This window comes from Urocitellus parryii, chromosome 3 (assembly GCF_045843805.1).
Source record: "Urocitellus parryii isolate mUroPar1 chromosome 3, mUroPar1.hap1, whole genome shotgun sequence".
NCBI lineage: Eukaryota > Metazoa > Chordata > Mammalia > Rodentia > Sciuridae > Urocitellus > Urocitellus parryii.
This window is the reverse complement of record NC_135533.1, coordinates 201,003,550-201,025,671: the sequence shown is the minus strand read 5'-3', so window position 1 is coordinate 201,025,671 and position 22,122 is coordinate 201,003,550. Positions and strand designations below refer to the sequence as shown.

The 22,122-nt window shown below is 37.6% G+C and overlaps 1 protein-coding gene and 1 non-coding gene across 2 annotated transcripts in view; one reads left to right on the top strand and one right to left on the bottom strand.

Moving 5' to 3' along the window:
* Positions 1-19,029, bottom strand: part of Sacm1l (SAC1 like phosphatidylinositide phosphatase) — a 57,859-nt gene extending 38,830 nt beyond the window's left edge. The window contains exons 1-2 of the mRNA XM_026389898.2: positions 18,542-19,029; positions 1,234-1,331 (exon numbers count right to left, since the gene is read on the bottom strand). Of these exons, the coding sequence (XP_026245683.1) occupies positions 1,234-1,331; positions 18,542-18,573 (130 nt within the window). The 5' untranslated portion in view covers positions 18,574-19,029. The remainder of the gene's footprint in view (positions 1-1,233; positions 1,332-18,541) is intronic.
* Trnar-acg (transfer RNA arginine (anticodon ACG)) lies at positions 18,991-19,063 on the top strand. Its single transcript has one exon. It is a non-coding gene; the product is annotated as a tRNA-Arg (tRNA).
* The last annotated feature ends 3,059 nt before the right edge of the window (positions 19,064-22,122 follow it).

Below are 22,122 nucleotides of genomic sequence, written 5' to 3'. Positions count from 1 at the left end.
AAAACTGTGGTAAGTCCTAGCATATATGATAGTTTCCCAAGGAAGGAAAAAAACCCTTCTTTCCGTGACCACAGTTGCAGAGCTACTGGTAAAATGAAACACTGAGAAACTGTGAGTGACTCAGCCCTCATCACCACTGACTGCTCAAAGCACTGTGCCCACTGATGACTGCTGGTATCATCATCATCTTCACATTTAAACCAGTAGCTTTCAGTCTACTCAAATGGGTCTACATTCTCTACTTACACATAACATGTCAACGGAAGGTCAACACATGCACAAGACCTGGGTTCAATACCCAGAACCACCAAAAAAAAAAAAAAAAGGAAGGAAATTCAAGTGGTGCCAGGCATAGTGGCACATGCCTGTAATTCCAGCGACTCAGGAGGCTGAGGCAGGAGGATTGAGAGTTCAAGGCCAGCCTCAGCAAAAGTAAGATGCTAAGCAACTGACTGAGACCCTGTCACTGAATAAAAATACAAAATTGGGATGGGGATGTGGCTCAGTGATTGAGTGCCCCTGAATTCTATCACCAGTATCACAAAAAAAAAAAAAAAAAAAAACCCACACACAACTGAAAACACACCTATTTGAAAGCTCTTATAAAACATGAGCTTATATCACTATGGCAAAAAGGAGCAGTAGTGCAAATAAACTTTAGGAGAGGTATACAAACATTGGCTAAAACCAATCAGCTATCTTGAGAACAGCCACCAAGCAACAACTACAAAATGCCAAATTATCAAAGAACTCTAATTCCATTTGATCAAAGGAAAACTGTGCATGGTACTTACCAAAATAATCAAATAACCAAAGAAATGGAAATTTTATAGTCACATTTCTTACAGTTCACTAACTCACTGAAAACATTCTCATATTTTTCACTTTATGCAAAGAACATTAACTGAATGCCTGCTCTAAGGTTATTCAAATATTATACTTTAACAAGAACATGGAATCTATCTGGAGGTAAATTAAAATCTTTAAGCCAATGAAATATGAAATTCTAATTGTAAAACCACATGATACATTAATTTATCACCAAATTATTTTGCATTAATCTACTTATAAATCAGTGTCCCACAAAACTGAAAAAAATTGTTTTTCACAACCCAGAAAAGCAAAACCAAAATATACAGGGATCCATCTACACACAGAAGTAACTCTGAGTAACATTTTAATGACTGTAATTTAGTATAAAATCTTTCTCAGGCACTTCAAGCTATACAATACCTGCAAGGGTGACCTCTGTGGACACACGGTCAATGGTAAGTACGTCATCTGCTCCATCATCACAAGCTTCCACATAAAATTTTTCAGGTGTAATATGCCTAAGAAGAAATTAAAGGCATAAATAAATCAAATGAATGAAAACTTAAAAAAAAAAACCCTCTTTATTGTAAAATTACAGCAGGGTTTTAATGTGACATCATTTTCCTAGCTTCTAAGTAGAGGAAGTGGTAAGTTTGCTGTCCTCATAAGTTTATTGCAACCCTGTTCACTCACACTTTATACAATGATGAAGTTTTAATTTTCTATAAAATTATAGAAAAATTTCTATAAAATTCATCACCTGGACTTACACAAGAAAATCATTATCAAATCTAATTTATCACCTGTATTTACCACCATGCAGAAGACAGCAATACAATCTAGAACCAGACTACCTGTGTTGTGTGACCTTAGGCAAGTTACTCATCCTCTCTGTTCACCCCATTCCCTTAAAAAAAAGGATAATATCAGACTCACCACCAGGACTGTTGTGTGGAAAATGTACTAATCTTTGAACTTGGAACAACATTTGCTACTTAGTAAGCAAGAGGTTAGTATTAGCTAAAAATAATAATGAACACATATTTCTAAAAAATTGTTTAAGATTCGGATTCTTTTTGTTAGAAAGCTATGTGTTCCAAACAAAAACTAAAACAACAACAACAACAACAAAACTTACTGTTCTGTAAAGAAAAAAGAATACAATCAAATAAAGTTGGGGCATATTACTCAAAAGTTTTTTGATTTTGTAACCAGAGTCTAACAAAAATTAACAGTTGGTTCCTAAAGAATAACTTGCTCAGGCAAACAACTCTGCGTGGCTAAGGACACATGGTTAAGGACCTACTTAGAACTGTAAAGCACGGGCTGCTGTCTGTCGGGCCAAGGCTGCTGTCCCTGAAGACACAGGGGAGGCGCCTCCCCAGGAACTGAGCAAGGCTGAAAAAGATGTGCAGGTCCCCCCAAAACTAACTTTTATTGTTCATAAACCAGACTTGAAAGAATCCTACTTGTGCAGCAGCAAATCTGATGGCTTTTTCTTTCTTCTTCATTCTACTCCCACTATTCTGATTCATCCCACCATGAAGAATCATAAATACTCTAAGGAATATTTGATTACCTAAATATAACTTACAACCATTTATGACTCATCAGTAACAAATCAGTTAATATTAGATTAGTTTCCTTCATTTTAGGGCACATCTTAAGAGAATAAAAACAAAAGTCAAGCAAAAAACATGTTCAACAAAAAAGGCAGTCTTCAATCTAATAGTTCATTTCTTTTTATTACTAAATATATTCCATGTATGGATATATCACAACTTGTTTATTCATTCACTTGTTGATGCACATTTAGGTTGTTTCTGGTTTGAGGTTATTATGAACAGAGGTCTTACAAACATTCCTGTGTAAGTCTTAAAGCTGACATGTATTCATCTCTCTCCAGTACCACTCAGAAGAGAAATGGCTGGGTCCAACCATACAGTGCATTTATGTTAAACTTGTATGGGAAGGGAGAAAGAGATGGGGTTCTCTACCTTAACACTGGCAACAGTTTCAAGGATGTAAAAATGTGTCAAAATTCATTAAACTGTACAACACTTTAAATATATAAAGCTTACATGAAACATTAAAAAACATATGAAACATTAATAAAGCTATAAAAAAAGTTCTGAAACAAAATATTTTTAAAATTCCAGACTGCTATTCTTTATTATTCTTATTACCTTTAGTCTTAAATCATTTAAAAGAAAATTCAGTCCACATCTATAGAAGATGCTTTATGCAAACACAAAATACACTCTAAGTGTAACACTTCTAACATGTACTGAAAAGATACCATGTGCTTAAGCATTACACAAACACTGGAGACTAGGAGGTAGGTGATGAATAAAACATAGTACACAATTTTTTTTTTTAAGTAAAAAGCAGACCTGAAAAACAAAACTTCTTTATAAATGCTTTTGAAAAGAAGTACTGCCTCTAGATGCAGATGGCATTTTGATAAGCCTCTATCTGGAGTCCATCTACACCCCACACTCCTCAACCCCTCAAATGCCTGTGCAGCAAATGTCTCACTGCATTCTCTGGAGCTTAAGCAGACTAGGACTTGAAAGGGCCACGAGAAATGCTTTCATCCATGGCCAGCGCTATCACAGAACATCTTATCCTAAGTGTCTTATGAAACTTTACAAATCATATGAATTAACAAAGAGCTTCTCCTCACCAGACTTTAAAATAGGTGATCGCATCACTGTCAAGAAATAGCCCATAATGTTGCATCCACGTTAAGTAAACCAACAAAGATTTATCTCAGTTCCAGTGAGGCCAAAGCAACCATCCACAATCAATCAATCCATAGTTTGTAGGCCTTTTTTTACCTGGAACATCTAAACTCGAAAAACTGAGCATAAGTCCTAATAAAAACACTTCTTCAACAAATTATAAGAACACTGCCTGAGAACTAATTATACTGAAATGGCCTACAGATTTGCAATAAACAGTATAGGAGCTCTAATTTTTTAAAATTGTTTTTTAGTTGTAATTGGACACAATACCTTTATTTACTCATTTTTATGTGGTGCTGAGAATCAAATTCAGTGCCTCACGCATGCTAGGCAAGTGCTCTACCGCTGAGCCATAACCCCAGCCCAAGAAGTTCTAACCTTGACCATGCTAATTACTACCTTTGTAACACTGGCTAAGATATGCACCTGATGCCAGTACTATTCTAGGCATCAGTGCTACAAAGTCTCTGGATCTAGGGCCTAGGGGAGAGATAATCATTATACAAGAAAGTAATTAAATGATTTCAGTAATATATGCTGTGAAGAAAATTAAGGAGGTTGGGGATGGAAGGTAACCAATGCATTAAAAAAATTAAATGAAACAACATGTAAAAGCTCCTGGCATGGCTGTGAACCAGGACACCTTGGCCTATAAGTAAACCAAACCATGGGCATGACAACTCTTACCCTACCTACCTGACAGAACCATGACCAGCACGTTTTTGCAAAGGTAAAGGGCTAACTCAGAGGTATGGTTACCTTCCATCCCTTTAATAACAGTAACATTCTTTAACATAGAAGAAGGAAGAAAAGTTGCCAATTATCAGGATGGGACTCTGAACGCAGGAGCAGAAATGTTATTCAATGAATGCTTTAAAGAAATAATAGCCAAATTATGGACTCATAAGTACCTGTTAGACAAATGGATAAAGAAAATGTGATATACATACACAATGGAGTTTTTACTCAGTCATAAAGAATAAAATTATATCATTTGCTGGTAAATGGAATTGAAGAACATCATGCTAAGTGAAATAAGCCAGATTAAGAAAGTCAAGAGTTGAGTGTTTTCTCTCCTATGTGGAAGCCAGAGGAGAGGGAGAAAAAAGTTAAAAAACAATCTCAAGAAAAAAGAACAATAGGGTAGAGGAAGGGAACTAAGAAAACAGAGGAGAGAAAGGAACAGGAAAATACTAGGGAACAAAACTGATCAAATTATGCTATGTCCATCTATTAATATATTCATATACCATAATGAATCCCACTTTTATACACAATTACAATGTACTAATAATAGAAGGGAGACCAGTAGTATAGAGGAAGAGGATTAGGGAGGGAGAAGGAAAGGGAAAGGGAAAGTACCGGGAGATAAGAATGATCAAATTATGTTGTGCATGTATGAATATGTCACAGTGAATTCCACTAGTAAGTATAATTATAAAGAACCAAGAAAAACTAGACAAAATTTAAAAGTTTTTAAAATTTTAAGAAGAAATAATATATAGCAGAAGATATTGATTTCTTTGTCACATAGACAATATCTGAACAATTAATTTTGATAGAACAACACTGGAATCAAATTATATCCCAACTCAAATATATTGTTTGAACGTAACATATAACTGGGATACATGAATAACAACATATTAGCTATAGCACTGTGCTCTAATGCATATCTGTTACCAATTGTATTAAACTGATAATTTTATCATATACGAGTTAAGGTGTTACTCCAATAATGATAATCTAAAAATAAAAATACCTGGACTTCACCTTTTGGCCCCAGAATTATAGTAAAAATCTGTCTTCCTTATAATAATACCAAGTTTCTTAATGCTTAGAGATCCAAAATAATTCTCTTCCAAAATATCTGGAATTTTCACCAATGTATATCCACATATTTACAAGAAATATATTCTACAAACCAGAATAAAAACAAATCTGGGAAAAAGCTACATTTCAAAAGAGTTGTAAACATTAACCCAAAATATCAAGACCACAAAAAACAAAGGTCTGATTTTTATATCAAAGATAAATGTTCCAGAATAAAAAAAAATTTTTTTGTTTAAAAAATTATAAATGAACAAGGTATAGTGAAGCACACCAACTACTTGGGAAGCTGAGGTGGGAGGGTCCCTTGAGCCTAGGAGTTCAAGTCTAGCCTGAAGTGAGAAACAGTGAGACCCTGACTCAAAAAAATAAATAGTAAATAAAAAGGATGTCTTTTTTAACTTCGTATTAAAGATACAAATCTGTTTTAAAAAAGGTCTTTAGTATAAAAGACAACACTGGCACAGAATCAACTTTAAAAAGCATAAAATGTCAGTTAAACTATGCTACTTTTTCTGGTAATCATTTTTACTTTGCATAGCTGAAAGTATGAACAATAAACTGGAGTCAGAATGCTGAAAAATTAAGAGATTTATTGTAGAAGTGATTTGTTATAGAAGTAACTGTGGTAGGCAGAACTCTAGAACTGTGTCCTGAAGATTCCTATCTGCTGATTATTTAATCCAGGTGCTGCCCTGCAAATAGAATTAAGGTTACTAATCAACTGGCCTTAAAATAGGGAGTTCATCCTGAGTGCCCAGTGTGATCACATGAGCCCTTAAAAGCACATGAGGGCCGGAATTGTGGCTCAGTGGTAGAGTGCTTGCCTAGTATACAGGAGGCACTGGGTTCAATCCCCGGCACCACATAAAAATAAACAAAATAAAAGCACATGAAAACAGAAGAGGCAGTCAGGAAGATGCAGCAGAAAGAGAAGGAGAGTTTAGTCTTGAAAAGGGTTGATAAGCTATTGGTGGTGCCTGAAATGGACTCTAGAAGCTAAGGACAACTCCAGGATGATAGCCAGTGTGGAAATGGGGAACTTGGCCCCACAACCACAGGAAGCATATTCAACCAGCATCCTGAATAAGCTTGGAAGTGGATTCTTCCCCCAGCCTCCAGCCTGAAAGGCAGCCCTGCTGACACCTTCATTTTCACCCAGTGAGCCTCAAACAGGATCTCCTAACTATAGAAACTATGAGATAATACATATTATATTGTTTAAAGCCTTAAAGTTTATGGTAATTTGGTACAAGAACAACAGAAAGCTAATTTCATTCCTGTAAAATGAAATAACTTTCACCTTAACCTTTGGCCAGAACACACCCACAAACCCTTTCAATTCCTGGTGGCAAGGAAAGAGATTCTTCCCTCAACTGAATTTTTTGATACTAATATTTGGGTTTCTAAGAGACAAACTTTTCTTTTTCCTACCCACTGCTTGCCTTTTTTGAAGTACTGGGGATTGAACTCAGGGGCACTCTACCACTAACTACATCCCCAATCTTTTTTTTTCTTTTGAGACAAGGTCTTGCTAAGTTGCCCAGGCTGGCCTCAAACATGGAATCCTTCTGCCTCGGCCTCCCAGCAGGAACAAAATTTTCAAAAATAAATTTTACTTTTTGTTTTTTCCAGTAATGGGGACTGAACCCAGGAGTGCTTTATCACTAAACTACATCCTCAGCGCTTTTTATTTTTATTTGAGATAGGGTCTTGCTCCATTGTTTAAGGGCCCCTAAGGTGCTAAAGCTGGCCTCAAAACTTGTGATCTTCCTGTCTCAGCCTCCAGAATAGATGGGATTATAGGCGTGCACCACAACTGGCCTTTTGTTTTAGGGACTGGGAGGCTGAATCAGGAGGACTGCAAATTCAAGGTCAGCCTGGACAACCTGAGACCTTGTCTCTAAAAAATTTAAAAAGGCTGGGGATGTAGCTCAGGAGTAGAGTGCCCTTGGATTTAATCACCAGTGCTACCAAAAATAATTTTTAATGAAGTCTTTTAACTTTTAGTAAATGAAGAATTTTCTTTTTTTTTGGGGGGGGGGAGGGGGTACTAGGGATTGAACTAAGGAGCACTCAAACACTGAGCCATATCCCAGCCCTATTTTGTATTTTATGTCGAGACAGGGTCTCACTGAGTTGCTTAGGACCTTGCTTTTGCTGAGGCTGGCTTTGAATGTGGCAATCCTCCTGCCTCAGCCTCCAGAGCCACTAGGATTACAGGCATGTGCCACTGCACCTGGCAAGACTTTTCTTAAAATAAGTACAATCAACAGTACTTTCCTGATGGATCACAGTCTATTTTGAACTAAACAATATCTGTGCTAGCCTACCAAAGGATGATATCTTCAAATTCTAGTACTTTACTATGGTGAAAAAAATGACAGGTTTTAGACTCTTATAATCTGGTTTGAATCCCAACACCATGTACACTAAGTGCCTGAATAAAGCACCAGACTTCTGGGCTCAGCCTCCTCTTCATTAAAAAAAGTTAAGTGAAGGTAAACAAGGGAATGTACATGATATGTCCAGCACTAAGAAGTGACACCATGAAATGGGAGCATTATTATTATGTTACTAAGTGACCTCAGACCACTGAGTTGTTTCACTCTTGTGCTTTAGTTTTTCATCTACAGAGAAGGCCTGAGGAGGGCTACCCAGTTCTGACCCTGGAATCAAGTCCACCAGTCTTTATTACATTGAGTTTCTTTGTGCTGTTCAAGGTCTGCATTCTAAATTCAGCGCTGTACTGTGGGGGACAGGGCTACCACAGTTTATGTCTCCAGATACATAACTAATTGAATTGTACTGAATAACTAGTTGAATTGTTCAATAATTACTAGTAATATAAAAAGATGATTATTCAACATATCATCACAGAAACTGAATTCCTCTTTTTTAAATAATGCACAAAATCAAAACTTGCATCTAAATAAACAGCCAGTGGAGAAATATTTATTGCCCCTGCCCTCAATAATTCATCCTTCTACACTCTACATGTGTCTATATAAATGCATTTAAACTTCTCACCTGTAAAACTTCAAGAATTAAAATAAGTTATCTAAATGAAACCAATGAACTGAAAAGCACACTTTGTTTCCATATTCTGTACATTTTTTAATATGTAACTCAGGTACATTTCAATCAATAAAGCAGTCATTGTTAAAAATCAAGTGATTAAAAAGAATTATACACACACATATGTACACATACATGGAAAAAATCAGCTTTTTATGAGCAATTAAAATTTTTTTCTCAATTTGACATTTAAATTTACAACTGATTTAGAGAGCTGGGAGTGTGGCTCAGTGGTTCAACACTTACCTAGCATAAGTGAGGCCCTGGGTTCCATCCCCAGCACAGCAAAACAAAACAAATATTCCTAATAATCACCACATTAATGACTTTACTATGTGCTTAGAATTTTTAAAATTACAAAGTTAGAAAATATACTTTTCTTTTAAAAAATACAATATGTGACACCTTTGAGTCTGGATAAACACATTTGAAGTAAGATCGATAAATTTGAATTTTAACTGAGGGGAAACTAAAACAAATTTCCAAGAGTGAAAATCTTCCACAGAAAAAGCCTTGATCTTCTTTCAGAAGACAGAATCTGGGGAGCACCAACAGGCAGATGCAGGCTGAGGACACATCCAAGCCACTCAAATGCAGGTTTGAAGAATAAAAAGTGCTTGGAAATAGGCTAATTAACTTAATTACCAGAAAAATCTAATTGTCTATGAGATAAGAACCAACAACACAAACATATTTCAGCAAAAAACACTGAATAGCTTCAAGAGCAGAGGAAAAAGCTAAATAAGGATTTGGCAATGAAAGAAAGGCAAGAGTAGGGATGGAAGTGAAGAAGTTTGAAGTTTGTAAAAGGAACAATAAGATCCTTATCCAAACCAGTAGCACCCAAGCACCTGCCCTTCCTGATGCTGGAATTTAAAACAGTTTGACAAGAGAATCCCTGGACTCCAGATACCAGGCACAGCTGAGGACCAGCTCAGTGTGAGATGACAAATAAAGTCAGGAGACCCAGAAGTCTACTTACAGATGACTATCCAATCCTCCTTCTCTGCCCAGCTTCCAGAATGATGTCGGCCAAGTTTACTTACTCCCAATCCCCATAGGAACTCTGAAGACTGTCCCTGAAAAAACTAAGAGGTACAAGAGAAAAAAGACCTGGAACTGCTGACATTTAGGAACCTAATTGAAGATGAGAGTTCTTGCACAATCACACCACAATGAAGGCTACAGTTGACAAGTCCTGACCCACAAAAAAAATCTTTGAATTAGTTGTTTTTAATGCCTCATTCTTTAACATGGGATGACAACCAAGAGTCACTAGGTACTTAAATAAAGGTTCTCTTTGAGAAGACAAAGATCAAAACAAGCAGTAAAACAACTCTGGGTAAACAAAGTATGCTAAGAACAGAAAACAACTTCAAAACACATTTATAAGAAAGAAGACATTGAATTTATAAAATAATAAGAACAGGGTGTTATCAAAAAAAAGCATGAATATATTCTTGAACTGATGAAAATAATAATTTGAATAATTAACAGGCTGGAAGACAAAACTGAAAAAACTCTCCTTGAGAACAGACTAAAAAGAATTGTGAGATAAAAGCATAGCAAGGAAGGAAGGGAAGAAGGAAGGGAGGATGATTGAGGTGGGGAGGGAGAAAAAGAAAGAAAAAGAGGCACAATCCAAGATGTTCAGCTTCCATTTAGCAGGAATTCCAGAACACACAAAGAAGGTGGGGGAAAAAAAAAAAAGAAATTATCAAATCCATAGTAAGAAATTTAATCCATGACCAAAGGACAAGTTTCTAGACTAAAAGACCCACCAAATAAAAGTACAATAGTTGTAAATAATGACTCAGAATCCTCAGAATGGAGGCTGAGGCAGGTGGATTGCAAATTCAAAGCCAGCCTTGGCAATTTATAAGGCCCTAAGCAACTTAGCAAGACCCTGTCTCTAAATAAAATATAAAAAGGGCTGAGGATATGGCTCAGGGGTTGAATGCCCCTGGGTTTAAACTCCAGTACCAAAAAATAAATAAATAAATAAATAAATAAATAAACAAACTCCAGTACCACCAATCAATCAATCAATCAATCAATCAATAAATGAAAAAAATATCTTTCTTTCCTCTTTCTTAGCAGGAAAGATATGCCCCACTAAAATGAGGGGTAATCACAGAGTCAGATACAGAATACAAAACAAGATGATTTTTTTGTAACACTCTGTTCTCATTTCATTAACAAGAAATTCTGAACACTGAATATTTTACTATAACTATATTCAGAAGAAGTAAAAGCTAAATCGTCATCTTCTGAAGAAGAAAGTCATCAGATGACTAAAATTGAAAAACATCAGGAAACAGCAGTGTAAGCATGTTCTTTAGAAATATGCAATAAAATATCAGAAGTCACTTAAAAAGTTGCATCTAGGACAGTGGGAGTTGGGGGTACAGAAGGGTGTTCTTTGTTACTGTAAGCTTTGTGTACTGTTTACTTTTAAACCATATACTGGCAAGATTAAAATAAAGTTTTAACAATGTATTAAAATAACAAAATACACAAATAAGATTATGAATTAAGTTAGAGTTTTAGCCCAAAGGCCTTGGGGCCTTTACTGCTGAGAGATGCTGCCAGAACCTAAAACGTGGGTGCTGCCACCACACTATTCTGGTAATGTCTGCTATCTCTGGGCTTAAGAATTAATATAATGAAAGTATGAACAATGACTATTAGCTAATCAACATTTCTAAGGACAATAATTGTAAATAATGACTCAGAATCCTACTAATCACAACAGTACATCACCCCCACTCAGAGACACCTGTACACACCCTTACTGCCCTCTTTTTCTCCTCCTTTCATTTCCCACCCCTCATTAGTTGGCCTTAATATTGATCTGAAGTATATTTGTCACATATAGTAAATTCTATTCTATAAGTTTTATGCTCCTGAGACTTCAAACACTGCACCCTCTAGCACTTACAATCAAGAATAATTAAGTGAACATTCAATGATGTAATTTTGCTGGTGTTTATGGTTTTACTGCTCCTTTGGATTTAAAATCCTCACCAGTGGCCGTCTCTGAAGACAAGGACTGAGCTTAGTCCATTCTCCTGGGTATTTCTCACACAAGAAAAAAGCAGCAGCTTAATCAATTTTCTTAGAGAATATGACATATTTAGTCAGCAAAAACCTACATAGTTTTAAAGGGACTTAACTTGTGTTTTTATTGGCTCAGTGAGAGTAAATAAAATTTTAAACACTGTTTTCCTTTTTCCTTGCTAAGAAAAGCTCTTGACAGGTCAAGTTTTAAACTGGAAATGAGAAAGAGGGAACAGTATTCTCCCTGATAAGAAAGTTTACAGAGTATTGCTCAAGCCACCTTCTCCCAGGATTTCTTCCAAGTTTAAGAGTCAACAGGTTATACTGCATTCTCAACATAACAATTACTTAGAACTGATGGACTTCATGCAAATGAAGAAAAACAATGGTAACTAAAAACCTAGGAAAAAACTTTTCTATGAAAAAAAAAAAAACAGCAACCCTGTGATGTCCTTTATTTCCACAGAACTCTATCACATTATTTATTTTATAAATAAATATAAATAAAATAGGCTTTAGAGAATAAGAAGATTCCATTCAAGATTATTTGGTCATTAACTATGTTGTCAGGTCTCTAAGGTTCAAAAATTAATGCTATATAAAAAGGGCTCTGGTCCTATATAAACCATCTGATACAGTGTTCAGAATACAATCAACTATTGCCAAACAAGACAGCTGATGCACGCTTTGTAACCCAGCTACTATGGGGACTTAGGAAGGAGGATCCCAAGTTTGAAGCCGGCCTGAGCAACCTAGTGAGACCCTGCCTCAAAAATAAAAATTTTAAAAAGGGGGAGGGGGCTGGGTTTATAGCATGTTCCTGAGTTCAATCCCCAGTATCAGGATGGGGGGGCGGGTAAAGGGACAGGACAGCAGGGATGGATACAATTAACTATTAATTCTAAGTGAATAAGAATATACTAAATTCAATACAAGGAAATTCAGGCAGGTGTAGTGGTCCATGTATGAAATCCCAGCGACCCAGGAGGATGAGGAAGGAGGATCACAAGTTAGAGGCTAGCCTCAGTAAATTTAGTGAAACCCTATCTCAAAATAAAAAGGATTGGAGATACTGCTCAGTGGTTAAAGTGACCCTGGGTTCAATATCAAAAAGAAAAAAGAAGTGGAAAATTAAAATAAAAAAGATAAGAAGATTCAATATCACCTAGAATTCTGGTTTCTGTAGCCACATACTATAATGGAAGAAATATCAAAGCAAAATAATACTTAAATAACAACTGCTTCCTACTTTAACTACCTTCATTTGGTAGATTATTTTGCTCTTAAGGATTAGTATCATAGTATGGGATTAAAAAAGGAAACCACAGGAGACTAAAAGTTAAATTCAACAAAGAAAATTCTGGCTACTATGTTAATACAAATACACATAAACTTTTTTTAATATTTTTTAGTTGTAGTTGGACACAATATCTTTATTATTTTTATGTGGTGCTGAGGATTGAATCCAGGACCTTGCAAATGCTAGGTGAGCGCTCTACTGCTGAGCCACAACCCCAGCCCCACAAATACACTTAATCTTATAGCCACCTGAGATTCAAAGAATACTTTTTAAAAATGAGCCTTGTTGGGCTGGAGATGTGGCTCAGCGGTAGCTCGCTCGCCTGGCATGCGTGCGGCCCGGGTTCGATCCTCAGCACCACATACCAACAAAGATGTTGTGTCCGCCGAGAACTAAAAAATAAATATTAAAATTCTCTCTCTCTCTCTCTCTCTCTCTCTCTCTCTCTCTCTCTCTCCTCTCTCACTCTCTTTAAAAAAAAAAAAAAATGAGCCTTGTTAAATTTTAAGAAAAGCAACATGTTTTATTATAAATACCAAATATCATTTTTATTTTCTATAACTCTTAGATTATAATTTGAATATCTAAAAACATAGTTTTTCCCCATGTAACAATCATATCTTATTTCAGACAACAAGCAATGTCTTCAAAATCCTGCCAATCACCATGAGTAAAATTAACTCACTTCAAGTATATTACACCCACTAAAATGGGGAAAAAAAAAAGAGAAGAAATGAAAAAAAGAATAAGTATTGGCAAAGATGTGGAGAAACTGGAACCCTGTAACTTTGCTGGTGGGAAGATAAAATGGTGCAGCCAATATAGCAGTTCTTCAAAAAATTAAAAATAGAATTACTATATGATCCAGCACTTCTACTTCTGGGTATATACTCAATATAACTGAAAGCAGGGTTTAAAGAGCTATCTATAGACCCACGTTCATGGCAGCATTACTCACAACAAAGAGGTGGAAGCAATCAAAATGTCCATCATCAGCTGAATGGATAAACTAAACATGGTAGTAATTATGCACTGCATAAAGACGTTCTGGTCAACTATGAGCCGCATATACAATAGTCCATATCATGTAGCCTAAGTGTATAATAGGCTGTGTAAGTATCTAGACAAGTGTAAGTATACTGTATGTTTACCCAACAACATTGGTTAAGGACGCATTGCTTAGAATGTGTTCCCATTGCAAAGCAACATGACTGTGCATATAATGGTATATTATTCAGTCTTAAAAAGGAAATTCTGTCATGTTGAACTGTGAAGACATACTAAGTGAAATAAGCCTGTTCCAAAAAAAAATAGTGTTATGAGTTCACTTAAATGAGGCACCTAATTTCAAATTCACAGAAACAGAAGACTTAGAGTGGTGGTTGCCAGGGGCTGGAGGAATAGAAGAATAGGGAGTTGTTCAATGGGTACAGTTTTAGTTTTGCCAGAAGACAAGAATTCCGGAGACAGATGGTAGTAATGGTTGGCCAACAACGTGAAAGTGCTTCGTGCTATTGAACTATACATTTTAAATGGTTAAAATAATATATGTTATATACATCTTATCATAATGAAAAAATGATTATTTGCCTAGGAACCTGGTAACTGTCACTGTCACAAAGTTTATGTATCTAAAGGATGCTAGCTACATCGCATCACTTAGCATTCATCTATACTCTCTAGCCCGAACTTCCATCCAATTATGCCATTCTTAAGACACAAACTTTATCATCTTTGTCCAATTTCATGAGGATAATCTATACCCTTCCCTCCATGGAGAGATATGTGAATGTTGGACATATCACATAGGTTCTCATTACAATGCAGGTTAGCTTACATCTGTTCTCTAGTTTGCAATACATCTGCCCTGACTGACATCACAGCTATGAAAATCTTGTAGGAAAGACAATTTCTTAACTAAGGAAACGGTACTTCTTCAGAGACAAGATGCAGCCAGATTCAGTATCTAAAGGATTCCCTGTTTTCCACCTAGTTTCAGCTGACCTTTCAAGATGGGGGTTGGGGGGAATAATACATTTCTAGTCTGTTTCACAATTTCAGATACACATTTGAAATTACCCATGCTTACATAAAGGATCTAAAAAACAAAAAGAAGTCTCAACAAAGGACATTTAAAACTGCCTAGAAGTTTAAAAAGTATATAAATTTTAAATTCTAAACAAATCTACATTGTTTTCCATATTAAAAACCCATTTGGATATGTCAACTATTTTTTATTATAAGTTCATTTCTATACCTGGCATGTCTGAGGACTAAGAATAAATCAACCTGATAAAGAGAAAAAAGGTAATTTGAATACTGCAGTGTAATGGAAAGATCACTGGACTCCGGACCAACTGTGTTCCAAGGTCAGCTCTGCTGTGGCTTGACTGTGTGACCTGACTGTAACTAAGGGTAATTATTTGGCTGTCTTCAACAATGACAGAGGACATACCTACCTAAGACCTTACAGAGGCATTGGGAAGAAAACAACATACATGAAAAGACTTAAGCCTCTGCTTTTTCAAAAGAATACATTCCAAATTACTACAAACTATTCTTTTTAAAGTACTGATGGGTGATCTATACTGGAAAGTTCATTTACTGGGGATGCAGGTTCACTGAGGAGATGCACAGGCTTTTTGTTAAATACTGAGTAGGACTAGAGGAGAGGTCTATTAAGGTGCTTCTAACACATTCTAGATAGTGGCAACACAGCTAAAGAAACAAAGTATACATCATGATCACATTCTTTCTAGGTGACTGATTCAAACAGTGTTTTGGATGGATGGTTATAGCTCTCAGTCCTCTTGTCCATGACACAGTAAATGCTTTATAAATCAATCCAAAGAGACAGAATATATAAATCATTCGGACTTTTGTTGTTTAATTTTTCACTTCTGGCTTCAAAGACTTATCACAGCTGAGCGACAAGAAAAATGTGAAAAGAAAAGGTTTCTCAGAGAAGGTCTCTGTGACATACAGTGAGTATTTCATCCACAATCCTTTTCAAACCATGCAATAATTCTGTGAAGTATTAACATTCAGATTTTACAGATTAAAAAAATGATTCTGAGCCAGGCACTTCGGCCTGTAATCCCAGCAACTCATGAGGCTGAGGCAGGAGGATTGCGAGTTCAAAGTGAAGCTCAGCAAAAGTGAGATGCTAAACAACTCAATGAGACCCTGTCTCTCTGAATGAAACACAAAATAGGGCCGGGGATGTGGCTCAATGGTCAAGTGCCCCTGAGTTCAATCCCCAGTATCAAAAAAAAAAAAAAAAAAGATTCTGAGAGATTAAGTATTATGCCCTGGAAAGCAAGTACCAAGTTTAAGATTTGAATCCAAATCTATTCTGACTAAAAAACCTGAGTTTTCTCAGTTCTATCATGGATTTGATCAGCATATATAGAGAGAGAGGAGAGAGGAAAAAGCATTCTGGGTGAAAGGATCAAAATAAACCCAAGTTAGAAGAGGGTGAGCCAAATCTGGCAGAAATGGGCAGGGGATGGGAGCGTACTTACAGAAAATAAAGTTAGAAAATAGATTATAGAGAGGTTAAGAATTATAGAGGTTAAGCCAACTAATATGGGCTTGATCCTATAGGAAGTGGAAATTGTACCCTAGGAAGTAGAGGATGAAATTAAGATATCTGGAAGATGAACTTCAGCAGAGCAAGGATGGACAAAGAAAAAGTATGGCATAATGTAGGAAAAAATATTTAGTATTTCAAGCACTTTAACATTTAAATAATCACTGTGCAACAAATTTGTTAAAAAAAATTAACCAAACTATCTCTTTTGTATGACACTTTCTTAAAATACATCTCCAGGCACCTTTAAAAAATGGCTACTGTGTCCTACCAATTCTTATGTAGGTCAGCAACCAATTCCACATCCAGATGCATCCAAAAGAATACTCTTTGGTCAGAGGCCACATTCAAAAACTGAACAGCAGGACCAAAAAAAGGAATAAAAACAGAGATTTCAACTCACAAGCCCGCTAAAGTAAAACAAATTGGTTTAAAAAAAAAAAAGAGTTCTATCCTCACATTTATAAGAAGTACTCAAAACTTAAGGACTGATAAATCAGAGAATGACTTTCACATAACCCCAAATTTACTTTTTTACTGAAACAAATTTATAGCTTCTATTCTCACATAAATCAATACAAAAGCATCATTCTCATCATTTAAGGACCAAATTTCCTTTCTCTTTTATGGATATAGAGGGTGTTGTTTGTTTTGAGGTCTGGACTGGTGAAATTTAGTGCGTTGGCAGTTCAAAAACAATCATCAAAATTCTAAAGTTCTCTATCTTATTCAATCTTTGCCACAGGAAAATTCAACTGCATCCTGTAACCTAACACTGAGCTGCATTAAACCAAGGCTCCATATTGCTTAAACACATTTGAGACCTGGTGTAAGATCACATTAAACCCTTCAATGCCTATCAGATAGACAACAATAACCCAATTCACCAGCAAAGCACATGCAACACTGGCCTAGCCAGTTACCTAGTCAAAGACATTTCAACTTTTTGATCACTTTGCAAACAGGAAATGGGAGAGAATAAGAAAAGGTGAAGAAAATGTGGAGGGAGGTGTGCAGCTGGGGTTTTCAAAGGGATTATTATAAATGGGAGGGGCAAAGGGAGTGAAATGTAGAAAAAAGTAGTCACCTTTTCTGCAAAATACATGACATGGAGTAGATATCTTCCCACCCAATGCTGCACCCCTAAACTCTGAACCTTTCAGAAAGTTATTAGTGAGCCTGAGGTTCTTGGGAGTACAAGAAGTGCCCAAACCATACCTCCTCATTTTCCTGCAAAGGAAATGTGATACCTATGCCTAAGTACCAGGATATTTTAACATACAGAGGGATGGATAAGCTTCTCAAAAATTACATTTGATTCTGCTGTCAAAAACATTCCCAGACTACCAGATTTTTAAATAGCCTAGAGGCAAAGTATTAAAGTGAGTAGAACAAAGTTATTCCCAGACAAGAAAAGTGCAGACGCTGAGGGTAATACTAAGGGGAAATACATGCATATTATTTATCCAGGACGAGCCAAAGCCCTTACAAACAACTATTTTAAACTCTTTAACATCCAGGGCCACTTTCTCCCAAAGCCCCAAGCATTTGTCTTCACCAAAAAGTCAATTTGCAATGTCCAAACGGTAGAGATTAGCGAATGGCTGTCAGCAAAGACTTAAGGACCTGCTTACGCTACAGTTGTGTAAAATTTAAACCAAAGTAAACTCCTTCCAGACCTTAAAAGAAGTACTGACCGTAAATTTCTTTTCCTGCACCCTAGAGACCCGTCAAGCAGCCTTCGACGTAACCAAGAGAAAAGTGTTATGTGGACTTTAAAACGTTACTATAAATTCACTAAATAAAGGAAAACCTCTTTTTCTTTGCTAAGCCATAAGGATAAACTGGGCCAAGAGCTCTCTTTTAAAAAGGGGGAAAAAAAAAAAGTGGGGAGGAGCGCCCAGAAGGGCCGCGTAGTCACGAGGTCCAGGAGAGCTGGGAGCCGGTCTGCAGCTCCGCTCCCCCGCGGGAGCCGAGGCCGAGAGGGCCCAGAAAGGCCGGCAAGATTCGTGCTCCCGCCCTGGAGACAGGGGCCGGGGGACGGGTCTCTCCCGGAGACGCCGGCCCGCACCTGCCGCCCCCAGGCCCTTTCTGTCAACCACCATAGCCGCGGAAACTCACAGCTTCAGCCGCTCGTAAGTCGTCGCCGCCATCCTGCACCACCAATTCTCCCTCTCCGTTCCGCCGGCTCGCCCTGAGCCTCACCACCACCTCCGCTACTGCGCTACCGGTCACCCTGGCACTCCAGCCACCGCGCCCGCCTCACCCCACCCCTTTGCCGCCCCGCGGGAAAGAACGCAAGCGAACGGGAGGCGACGGGAGACAAACAAGTATGCGAGTTGGAGCGTGAGAGACACGCCCCCTGCTGCGATGGATTGGATTGCGTCGAAGAACGCCATGACGTAGCGTCTGCGGATTGGTGCGGCGTGTTCGTTGGGAAAGGCGGAGCCGGCAGCTCAGCGCCGGAGCCACGACACCGACGCAGGGATGGGAACGAAGAGCTGGTGCCAGGAAGCCTGTTGAAACTGCGTCAGCGGTGATCAGCTGCACGGTGAAAGCTCAGCTAGCACGGGCCAGTGGCGCAATGGATAACGCGTCTGACTACGGATCAGAAGATTCTAGGTTCGACTCCTGGCTGGCTCGGCGTGTGCTCTTTTGCGACGTTTGTGTTTGATATGGAAGGGTCCTTAGAAAAGAATTATGAGTTAAAAACTGTGAAGGTCAAAGTCTTGAATTGCCCCATAATACTCTCTTTTAAACCGTGTTTGAAACCTAAAGCTGTCTGAAATGGTTTGCAAATTGGAGAGCGCCCTCATCTTAAATGATGCACACGAGGAATCCTGGTTAAAAAAAAAAAAAATATATATATATATATATATATATATATATATATATATATATATATATATATTAAACCTAAGTCCAGTACCTTTAGGAAAGCACACCTGAGAGGTGGCGATTTGGAGTGAGGGGCTTGCGGGTGACCTACCGATGACGCAAAAACGCCTTTTAGGACACCTTATTTTCCTCCGAGGAGCAGAAACCCCCGTACCGACGTGAGAAGGGTCGCTGCGCGGGTTTCCCGAGGTGGGTGGGCTCCGGTTCTGCCCGCGCCAAGGAGGAACCACCGCAGTGCGTTTGCGGGCCGCGGCGCGGGTCCGCAAAGCCCTCGGAGTCTCCAGCCCTGGGCCGCCCAAATCAGTCTGGTTCCTAAACTAAATCGGGGAAATATTAAACCTTGGTCATTTTACAGTGAGAAGACCCCCCGCCCCGACTAATCTAGCATATCACCCCTTATTTTACAGGTTCCCAGATACCAGACCTGAGAAGGCCCAAAACGTTCGCGGCAGCAGGGAGCCTTGAACCCCCGGAGTGGCTGCCTTGAACACTGTATGAACCAATTACTCCATGATCAATTAATTTCTCCCAACATAAGGTCGTTTCCCCCTGAGGAAATTATAGAAAAAAAAAAAGTAAAATACAGAAAATTATTGAGAATAAAAATAAGGGGGGGGGTGGCTGGGGATGTAGCTCAGTGGTATAGTGGCTGCTTAAACATACAACCAAGGCACCAAAAATAAATAAAGCAAATTCCCTACTCTGTGATTATTACTATTAATATTTTCTGTTGCACTTTAATAGGGATTTACCTACACATCCCCCGCCCCCCCGCCCCCACAGGGTCTCATTTTGTATCCTTTAGCTTTTTGTCTGAGATTTAAAGCCATTAAATAGTCTTGGAAGATGTTCTATCAAATAACTAAATATTTTAGGAATGTGGGTTGTTGCCAGCCTGACACTTTTTTTTTAAGCATTCAATGAAGTTTAACATCAGTTGGTAACATTCATCTCTATGAAGAATGGAGAAGATCAATGTGAATGAAGCCAGGCGGACTGCACTGTCTGCTGCAATGTCTCTCACTTGACTTCTCTTTAACACTTATTTGGAGCTCCTTATGTTAAATAATGCTGTGCGTGTGTTAGATTTGACTTGCCATTGATTCCCCTCAACCTGCTGGTTACGGAGGCTCTAAGTAACCCTTGCAAACAATTCATAAAGGCCGGTTACAAGAGAAGGTCTGACAAGAAGGGAGATCCCTTTCCAAGGTTCTGGCAGCATCCTGTAACTCAGCCTTCCTTCTGTGAGTCTTCTCTAGTCTGGAAAATAATTTTTGAGGAACGGCTTGTCAGCTGGAACTGTCTTTTATTTTTTTAAATAAAAGGTGATTTATTAGATTGGCTTACATTATCAGAAGCTGGACAGTCCCCAGATGGCCTGTACACCGGAGAGCCAGAGGAACCAGTCAGCTTAACACTTTATAAAACTGATACTTGTTGGATTATTTCTGTCTTATAAATTTCTAGATGGAATAACCAGGTGAACATTTTTAAGATCCATTTCATGGACATTTTAAAGATTTTTGGTACATAGTTTCAAATTGCCCTCTGGAAAGATTAAACCAGTACACACTTCAATCAAAAGCATCTATTTCCATGCATGCTAACCAACACTAGATTATTTTTATGTATGTAAATTGGATAGCTGCATAAAATATGAATATAAATTGAATCATAATTCGAAATTTTCATAATTGAAAAATGGAACTTCCTTTACATTATTTCTTATTATTTTCTTATTAATTTTTTTCTTACAAATATGACTTTTTAATGTATTAAGGATATTAACTCTGGCTATCAATCATATTATAATCTTTTTACCAGTTTATTATTTATCTTTCCCTTATAAAATTTTTTTAAGGAGGTAGCTTTTTTTTTTAAGAGAGAGAATTTTTTAAATATTTATTTTTTAGTTTTCGGCGGACATAACATCTTTATATGTGGTACTGAGGATCGAGCCCGGGCCGCATGCATGCCAGGCGATTGCGCTACCGCTTGAGCCACATCCCCAGCTCTCCTTATAATATTTTTAACCTAATTTTTGCTTTTATTAATTCAAATTTGCTAATGTTTTGTTTCTATCACATGTACTTTTTTAATATTTATTTTTTAGTTGTAGTTGTCAATACCTTTATTTTATTTATTTATTTTTATGTGGTGCTGAGGATTAAACCCAGGGCCTTGCATGTGGTAGGTGAGCGCCCTACCGCTGAGCCACAACCCTAGCCCCTATCACATGCACTTTTTAAAAATTTTGTATTTTTCTTAAATTTAATTCATTTCTAATTTATTTTGTTGATTATCCTGATGTAAACATATTAAATCTTAAAAACTATCATACTTAACTGAGCCATTACTTCATGCAAGATATTGCTTTAAGCCCTTTTATTTGGACCAATTCAATCAACCCTTAAAACAATCTCTTATGTTCAGTTACCTGTTGTTGTTGTTGTTTGGTACCAGGGATTGAACCCAGGGGTACTTAAGCACTGAGCCCTATCCCCAACCCTTTTTATTTTTTGAGACAGGGTCTTACTGAGTTGCTTAGGGCTTCACTAAGTTGTTGAGGCTGGCTTCGAACTTGTGATTGTTATCCCCATTTTTTACAGAAGAGAGAACTAAATTTCCTTAAGGTCACTGAACAGTTAAGTGGAGAAGACTGAGGGCTCTTGAACCCAAGGCTTTCCTGCCCTAGGGGTCACTGTACCCAAGAAGGCAACCCATGAACAGGTTCAGGTCCTGTGCCCTGACTGAGCATGGATGGCAGTCACATACTACTCATAAGAAGACCTCATTTCTAGTCC